Source organism: Anneissia japonica, unplaced genomic scaffold (genome assembly GCF_011630105.1).
Source record: "Anneissia japonica isolate Jap-2015-1 unplaced genomic scaffold, ASM1163010v1 scaffold284860_len1800451_cov186, whole genome shotgun sequence".
Classification (NCBI taxonomy): Eukaryota; Metazoa; Echinodermata; class Crinoidea; order Comatulida; family Comatulidae; genus Anneissia; species Anneissia japonica.
In genome coordinates this window covers 210,985-220,256 of record NW_022706010.1, presented here as the reverse complement: position 1 = coordinate 220,256, position 9,272 = coordinate 210,985, and the positions used below count along the sequence as shown (strand labels likewise).

The 9,272-nt window shown below is 34.1% G+C and overlaps 1 protein-coding gene across 1 annotated transcript in view; it reads right to left on the bottom strand.

The window, feature by feature from the left end:
* The window catches only part of LOC117105975 (myosin-IIIb-like), a 21,214-nt gene that overhangs the window by 6,005 nt on the left and 5,937 nt on the right, over nucleotides 1-9,272 (bottom strand). The window contains exons 6-18 of the mRNA XM_033247279.1: nucleotides 9,064-9,181; nucleotides 8,414-8,531; nucleotides 6,979-7,050; nucleotides 6,136-6,274; nucleotides 5,704-5,929; nucleotides 4,988-5,161; nucleotides 4,448-4,575; nucleotides 4,066-4,185; nucleotides 2,974-3,049; nucleotides 2,410-2,615; nucleotides 2,149-2,260; nucleotides 1,191-1,451; nucleotides 624-824 (exon numbers count right to left, since the gene is read on the bottom strand). Of these exons, the coding sequence (XP_033103170.1) occupies nucleotides 624-824; nucleotides 1,191-1,451; nucleotides 2,149-2,260; nucleotides 2,410-2,615; nucleotides 2,974-3,049; nucleotides 4,066-4,185; nucleotides 4,448-4,575; nucleotides 4,988-5,161; nucleotides 5,704-5,929; nucleotides 6,136-6,274; nucleotides 6,979-7,050; nucleotides 8,414-8,531; nucleotides 9,064-9,181 (1,951 nt within the window). The remainder of the gene's footprint in view (nucleotides 1-623; nucleotides 825-1,190; nucleotides 1,452-2,148; nucleotides 2,261-2,409; nucleotides 2,616-2,973; nucleotides 3,050-4,065; nucleotides 4,186-4,447; nucleotides 4,576-4,987; nucleotides 5,162-5,703; nucleotides 5,930-6,135; nucleotides 6,275-6,978; nucleotides 7,051-8,413; nucleotides 8,532-9,063; nucleotides 9,182-9,272) is intronic.

Below are 9,272 nucleotides of genomic sequence, written 5' to 3'. Positions count from 1 at the left end.
TATAATATAATATATATAAGTATATATATACAAAATATGAAAGTATATTTTCTCAATCGGTTTGGAGAGCCACATGACAGTATTTAAGTATTTAATTCTACTCTTGGAGATGATCTGTCTGGGTAGATTGAGATATTTGTATTTACAGGTCTCCCTCTAATTAAAGACCACTCCAATTAAAGACCACCCCCAATTAAAGACCACTTTTCTGTGGTCCCAAATTAACAAATGTCTTTTATCTTTATTATTCTAATTAGAGACCAAAGCTACTACGGACCATGGGAACCCCGGTTCCAGAGGTGGTCTTTAATTGGAGGGAGGCCTGTATGTATTACATGTGTTAAGACAACATAAATGAACATTTGTTAAGCAATTAGCATTTAACTTTTTTGTTTTTTGGGGGTTTTTTTTGGATCACCCCACCGGTCAGACTGTATATTTAGCTGTGTGTATTATCCGGATTTTATAATTCTAAATAAGAAGTTCTATGTTTATTTAAGTGTTTGAGTATTCTCTCGACTTTTTTGACAGATAAGCTGATTCGGTGCCCAGTACCATCCCTCATTTGTGAAAGATCCAGAAACGCGTTTTGTCTAAATTCCAATCGTAAATTCATGTCTCAATAAATAATAGTTAGTGATTCTTACCTCTTGCATTTTACTTTTCTTGGTCTTTATATCTGCTTTGCTAACATTTCCGTTAGCAGTGGTGATATCGCCGTAGCTCAAGCGTTGAGGTTTTCTTGCTGGGGTCGGGGCCACTTTCCGATTTTCGATATTTATTCGATGGCGATCCGTGCGCAACTTCAATTCTCCATATAACATCTGTCCGTCAAACATTTAAAAAAAATCGAATTTAATTGGATGTAGACATTTATTCTTACTTGCTTGTTACTTGTTCCACTCCGTCATCATGTTTAATACACTTGGCTGCCATTGATCAACAGAAAAGTTGACATTGAAAGATTTTTTTTTAATTTTATTTTTTATAAATGAATGAATACATGTCACCCACGGTCAGGAGGACTCTAGAACTCATCGCTGGGCAGAGGCGTTCATTCCCTGATCAGGTTGGGTCTTACATAGTGCAAGACAATCGCTGTGATTACCTATAATATATGGGTGATGTGGCATGATTCGCACAAAGCAGTTATTTATGGCCTAATAAAAGAGCTTTAATAAACTGTTTACCTCTCGTTGTCGGCTTTCCTGCTTTTTCTGGTCAAGTTTATCTAGCCTTATCATTTCCGAAAAGAATCGCTCTCCAAGCACATCCATAAATTCAAACATTTGACGTTGTTGCTTCACTTCTTTGCGTCGTTTTGCAAGAATAGTGTGAAAGCGCCGTCTGGCCATCCGCCCGCGAACAAGCCGTTGGCACGTGATCACACAATCTATTAAGTTATCCAGGACTGAGTCAAGTTGTTCAGTGTGCCAGTACTTAAGGAATACCTACATCAAATAAACAAAATAGATTTTACTATCAACATATCAACATAAAATGAATATCATCGTAATGATCACCAGCAACGGCGATGGCGGCGACGACGGGCGGCAACGGTAAGGACATCAACAATAAAAATAATATACTTTAATACAAATCGATGTTTGCCCTACCTGACGTGAGGATCGAATTCATCACAAGTCACCAAGACAAGCTCGATAGTCGTGTGGTTCATTTTTATTCATTTCATTTGAGAACGTATAAGCATTCAGTATCCTACTACAACACGTCAAGTAGGGCAAACATAGATTCGTACATTAACAATAAAAATAACAATAGATGACACATTTTCGTTTTTGTAAAGCTATATGGAAACGGAGTACTTACTCCGAACGTTTCGATCCCTATATCGGAGAGCTTTATCGACTGACAGCAGAGTGTATTGTAGCTTAAGTTTGATAAAGATCTCTGATAGGGATCGAAACGTTCCGTTTTCTATAGCTTTACAAAAACGAAAATTTGTCATTCATACAATTTTGAGGTTATAAGGAAATGTTTTCAAAAAAATAATAATAGGCCTATTGCTAAATTTCACATTTAACAGTAAGTAAATTGCCAATTACAGGATCGAACGACGCTTTATAAACCAAGTCTATTTTTTAGGCTTAGGGAGTGGAGTCCTATTCATTTTATTCAATGCCCTACCTTAGTTTTACCAATCTCGTATCCTTCCACACCGACCACTTCAAATATTTTCTTACAGGAAGAAGAAGAAACCTTTATATCTTTTGAAGCATTGAAAGCGATAAACTTGTACCTAAATGAAGAAAAATAAAAAAGAGGTAGGCCTATGCTTACAATTAAGGCCTATATTTATGAAATAATACAACATATGTTTTTCATTAAGACCACTACTACAGTGGTTCATACTGAATTACGTTTTTTAATGTAAAAAATTTACAGTACCTGCGTAGGAATTCTGCGAATAAGAGCCGGGTTGGGAACCCCTCACGACGAATGCGCGTAGTTTCCAAGACACCAGTGTAACGGAGTTGCCTCACAACAAGTTGGGGTTCAAATTCGTTTGGTTTACTGTATATATTGGGCTTGACACAACGGACAAACTGCGGCTCTGCTCCTAGCATCTTCTGCATTAGATCCGTCAAAGATTCCTATACAGATAAACGAAAATAATTTCAGTGACATAAATCAGTATAAACGGTCGTATTAAAAGTTCTATTATGTACAATTCAAATAATAGCGAGAATAATGAGAAAAACTTCTAAAGTCTACAAGTGAGTAAACACAGAGTTTAAACAAAATACTAGCATTGATTTTGTCTTGTAGCAATTATTTGCTTCAAATCGATAAAGACATTTTTGGCAATTAAAACGATTGTCCAACTAATGTAGGCTTTTATAATGTGGATACTGCAGTTGCCAACTCAACTTATGTGTATGTGGTTGATGATTATTTTCTTCAGGGAATATGCTCAAATCAGAAGGAAATAACTTGTTTTACAATGCTTACTCTAAAATGAAGTCCACTTGAATTGGCTTGCTTTCGCTTCTTGTCTTCTTTTGCTTTCGCTGCTCCTTCTTTCATTCTAAAATTCATACACAAAGCAATGTATTATAAGACTTTCCTAAACATAAATTAACACGGGATATTTAGGCCTACAACAAATAACATGTATTGTCCTAATAATAACATGTATTGAAAAAATAACGTGACCACAGTCCATTTCTTTGTTTAATATATAGATATTAATATAGAGCCTGATACAAAATTTTTAAACAATTATATTTTTAGTTTCACTCATGGACTTTCTTTTAGAGGATTCTAGAATATAATTATAATAATCATATAGCAATATAACCTACATACTACGAGTGCAGAAGGCTGTAGTGTAATACCAAATTCATTCACGACCATTTAACCATTTAAGAGTTATTAAAAAGGAAGTGACCAATGGTGATGTCAAGTACAAAGACGCACCGGATGTGACAACATTCCGCACGCATCATTTCAGACTTCCATAGTAAACAAAAGGAAATTTAGCAAAATGCGTAGTAGAAGCTATTTCCATTGTCATTGGATGATAATATAAGATACGGTATGGCGGGGGGGGGGGGGGGGGGGGGAAGGTAGATCTGCAATAATATCCTATGACTCTATCCTATGTCTGTTGTCTGTGTCTGCAGTATGACGCTCGCCTATATAATAGTATATATAATATATATATATATATAGCTCTGATTCTTGTTCTAGCTGTTACGGTAACTAACGTCTTAACTTTTACTTATAAATTTCTATAGGCTTATCTACCGAAATCCTGGCTGCGTTTCTCACAGCGAAAGTCATTGATCGAGTTCCTAGTCCACATATCATCCCCCTGAGCATCTTACATTAGATGGATATGTGCGCTATATAAAACTACACTGTTATTATTATTATTATTATATATGTATATAGGCCTCTGTATATTTATGTGTTTATGTATATATATATATATATATATATTATATGTGTGTGTATGTGCATACTAGACAGTTGGATGATGTATATCACAAGATGGTTTATTAAGTGGCATACATCATATATTGTTTATACGTGACGTACTGTTTCTTGAGTTTCTTTCCCTGACTACGTGAGATACTCATCGTCCCATCATGAATGATCTTTGTCGGTTTCTTACAAAGAAGAATATCACGTTGGTTGCGAAGAGCTTGCCTCACATCTCTGTAAAAAAATGAAACACATAAAATTAATTAGTATGCTACTAGAAAGGTTTTACAATGTTAAGGCAACAATAACGGATATTGTTACTGTCATTAATCTTAGCCGATCCTCGTTTTACGAAAATCATTGATCATTCGTAATATTAGAATAACAAATATAATTTTACAGTAATAATTTTAAGTACAATACTGAGTTAAGATCGTGTCTACAACTATCGCTTTATCCAACGTTCGAGTTTCTTCCAACGTTCGAGTACACTTACTTCTCATTTCCTTCATCTGAGAACAAGAACTTTAGCAAGATGTTTCCACTTTGGCTCATGACATCTTGTAAGTTTTGGCTGAAAGTGTCTCTGTTCTTCTCCAAAAATCCATTTGCGTCATACATAATCTAATGACAATATATACAATAATAGATTTAACTCACTAACGCTATAATGTATCATTCACAAAATACTATAGATAGGACGATACAACGGTAATTCTGAAATACTGAATCACAATGGCTTGTTTCACTGTTATTGGAGTTGGTTGCATAATATCTTAAGTCAAACTTATCCGTGAACCCCATAGTATATCCTCAATTTAAGGGCATTAAGATAGTCATTAATATGAAAGATCTCAGAAATAATACACACAGTGATAGGTAATAAAACAAGTACTGTAGCTCTAAATTATCGATTACAGAGAAGCTAATGTCTTAACACACAGAAATACACTGTAAAATTTGCCTTACAAAACGGAAAAAAAAAACATTAAGGGATGATCATGTGATCGTGTTTGATTTTAATATTTGTACTTACATCTGCAGCGAAGTGTTTGACGCCGAAGACGGCCAAGCCACTATTTTTTCTGGCTGGCTTTATAAAGTTAGAGTGTTTGCCATGATTTGATGTAATTTTGCTGACGAGTGACTTGTCAGATCCCTTTGGAAAGCGGCTCTCTTCATCCAGTAATGAAAATATTCCTAGAGGTTTCTGAAGATGGTGAGTAAATTGAAATGAAAGGTTTAATAGACTATTTTTGCACTTCTGCATGCTAAATAACTTAGGCATACGAACACTAACACTAGGCCTAGCAGGCCTATTATTTATGTTTTATTCCGTTTTGTGTTTGTGTCAAGATAATACCGTAGTAATAGGAATGATGATCGATTTTGCCCTAACCAACGTGTTCGTCTACTGAATGCTCAGTACGTTCCCTAATACTTGCACACACTTTTCTTAAGTGATCTCTGGTGGGAATTGAACCCACGACCTCCAGATAACTAGCCTGGTGTCTTAACCACTAGACCACCGAGCTTGCACCTAATGGCTAGTGTTGAATCCGATAAAAAGGAGCGGGTACTGCAATGTTATTTCGTTGGTGTTTGCACCAAGAGATTAGTAATAAGACACCGAGATAGTTATCTGGAGGTCATGGGTTCGATTCCCACCCGAATAATCTTCGAGATTTTTTTTTAAATTCCTATTATTTGTTGCTGTAAGATTTAAAATTTTAGTAAAGGTTCACCATTTACCGAAAGGCAAAGGTCCAAAGTGGGTTGATTGTCAGTAAACTTGATGCTAGATTTGGGGATTCCCTCTTGTGCGTACTCCTGCAGTTCCCATGCAAATATACGCTGGTTGAAGTAGAACTGTAACTGTTCGTTAGTAACATTGATGCACAGTTGCTCGTAGCCATTTCTCTCAAAGTTCTCAAACCCATAGATATCGAGGATACCCACTTCACAACCTGGTTTGCTCCTACAAATTAAACAGCATGATACATCCTTTTCTAAGAAAAGTTTGATTTAAATTTAGATCTATTAACTAAAATTATGTTTTGGCAAAGCTGCACAAAATATCCTAAATTTTCCTATTTCGATTTTTAAAGATATCTCTACCACATTTCCTATATAAGGTTTACGTATAATTATTACCATAGAAATGAAGTAAATCACCAAACTTACATGTGACCTTCGTCGGGAGCAAGCAATGTGTTGATCTGGCGAACAATCCATGAAAACAGGCGGCTGTACAGGGCTTTGGCGAGGGCATCGCGCCCGTCTTTGGCTTTCTCAACATTCTTTAAACTCAAGACCCGTTCTCCTACAAGAGTATTCATTGTAATTAAATGCTATTTAATACAAAGAACAACATAAAATAGGCTTCAATGCGCAATTGCCCTCCGACGGTGGTCATAACAGTCTTCCATTAATTGAATATAAAATCCCATCTCGTTATTATAATACACCTGACCGTAGGTAGTGTATAAACTGAGCATAAGCACTACGGTATTGTCTGATGAACTATTTATTGTATTATGTAAATATCATTTTCTAATTATACTCTTACTATTGTATATTAAACAATAGTACAGATTTTGAATGTTTAAAAACTGAGGGGAAAAGTTAGAAAATGGGTGGTTACGCCCATTCTCCCATCAGTCTTTTTAATAATAATAAAGATTTATAAAGCGCACATCTCCACCAAAGGTGATCAAGGCGCATAGACAATTAAACCAACACGATCCAGATAATTCCCAGAAGAATTTTCAGCAAAATCCAAATACCAATTATCCCATCGAGGCAATGTTGCTCCCCATATAAGTATACGCAGATACCCAAAGGCAGTATGTTGAGCATCAGCACCTTCCACCCGAGGATAAGCCCGGGGTTTGTCTTTAAAAATAAGTTGTACAACATATGCAAAATTGTTTTTCCCCGGAGCCTGTCTTTAATACAATTAGATTAGTTTAAAATGAGCATCACCCTTTAGGAAACAGTGTATCGATCGATAACAATTAATCTTACCTCTAGTGACACTAACATTCGATATTAAGGCAGTTGCAAGTTCCGTCGGATCAATAGACAAAAGCTTTGATACTGAAAGAAAAAAAAATAATTGCATCATAGCAAATGTATTGATATCCATTATATATATTTAAAAATCTACAGGGGTTTTCATCTGTTTTGTATAACAATTTGATGCTTTCACTAGAGTAAGTTTTATTGTAATTTATGAATCTATCTGAATTATATATTGCATGTTATTGAATTTAATCTTTTTCATGTACTGTATACTGTATTTTTAATGTATATTTTAAAATTTTCATGAATTTTATATATATTCCATTAAATTATCTAATTGTGTAATTTTTTTCATGAATTTTATTATATATTTGTATGTTATTTAATGAATCTTATTTTATGTGTAATTTTAATGTTCTTATATTGTAATTTTTCATAATTTTTTTATATTTGCATGTTATAAAATTTAACCCTTTTTGTGTGTGATTTTAATGTTTTGTTTTTTTTGGGTAATTAATACCATTGACCAAACTTAAAGTAATAAATTAGTAATTGTTGAATTTGTATATCCTAATAATTTTAATGTTTTTAATGTATTGTAACATTCTCGCAATTCATTTTTCTTTTTGTAAGTTACTGCAGTGAGATGAAATAAATTAAACTTAACTTAATATTTTACATACAATTTCATATACACCGTTCGTAATTGAATTATTTAATTGATTTAATGAAGGACCTCCATCAGTGATAAACGTTTCGGACACAGTTCTATTGGACCTTTTCTTTAGAGTATCAATCAAGCTTCAAAATTCACCAATCAGAACAGGGCTAGGAATACGCGTATATCCCACAAATACACACGTAAGTTTGTTGTAGGTACCATAAAATTATTAAAGGGGTGGGGTTTAGCGGAACGGTAACTTGTGCCCATCGTTGACATAATTAGGAACAGACATTTTTAAAACATTCACGAAAGTTTGATGAATCAAATCAAAATTGGTTCCTATGTTAAAGATGTATTGTCCCTTGAAAATGACAGAAAATCATACAAAAATTAATTAACTCGCTCATTTTGCAGTACCATACTAATTATTAGCTTGAGCATAGAAATTATTGAATTAAAAAAATGTGTACCCTGATTTTTAAACTGGATAATTATAATAACAATAATAAAACTTTTTAAAATATACTAATTTCTATGTTCAAGTTGATAATTTTTATGTTCCTTAAGAATGGGCAAGTTAATTTTAAAAATGATTTTTTTTTTATATTTTGCATTGGACAATACATTATTAATGTAGAAATAAAAAGTAACTCCAAAATCTCAATATCGTTTGCTATTTTTGCAATTTTCAGGGGACATGCTTATAAGCAACAAATCTTAATGGAGAAGGTGCCCGTTGTAATATACAAATTCGATATGCCCTCACTCACTTACCGACTTTAAGTACATACTCATCGACGATATAAGCTCCTTCTGTATCCTGATCAGTTTCAAACTCAATATCAGCAACTTGAACAACGGCAGAGAGCATCGTGAAAATCATGTGGATATCCTGGCAACGAAATGTGAATTCATTGTAATGTTAATCCAGTTAATACTAATTTCGGTTGGTAAGGCAAAATATGTAGGTCTATGCTGTCCTAGTGTTAAGGTGTTTTATTCTTAATCCTAAAAGGTTTATCCATAATGGGCAAATCTGATCCTGTATTATTTGGTATGCATCAGGACTAGTGTTTTAGTTATCTCTTTTGTGTGATTGCATGATGAGGGAATGAACGATCTTAGTACAGAGAATTCAAACAGTGGACCAAATTTTAGAAAAGAAATAAAATAAAAACCATACTGTAAGTTCAGTTGTTTATTTAAAAATGTAGTCGAACAACAGTTGAGTTGAATTGAAACAGATCTTGTGTGCTAAGCCTTTTGGCTATATATTAGATTTTTATCTTACAACAAACCCGAAAATAACACAGCCGACCAATAAGGCAAATACACGCACATCACATGCTGTATATAAAACAAGAAATATTTCCTATAAAAAAAATAAAATTAAAAAAAACACGCCGCAACATCTTTAAACCTACCTCCGGGGTGAATCCCACCATCTCTAAAATATCTTGAAGTTCATCAAACATTTTCTGGCAGTGGAAAAAGTCATCTTCACTTGAATATATGTGATCTCTTCCATACTTGTTTAGCACTCTGTAAAAATTAGCGAGATAAAATTAAGACAAGTGGCCTATGAACAATCATGAAGGAATTAGTTTAGTTTAACTAATTCCCCCCCCCCCCC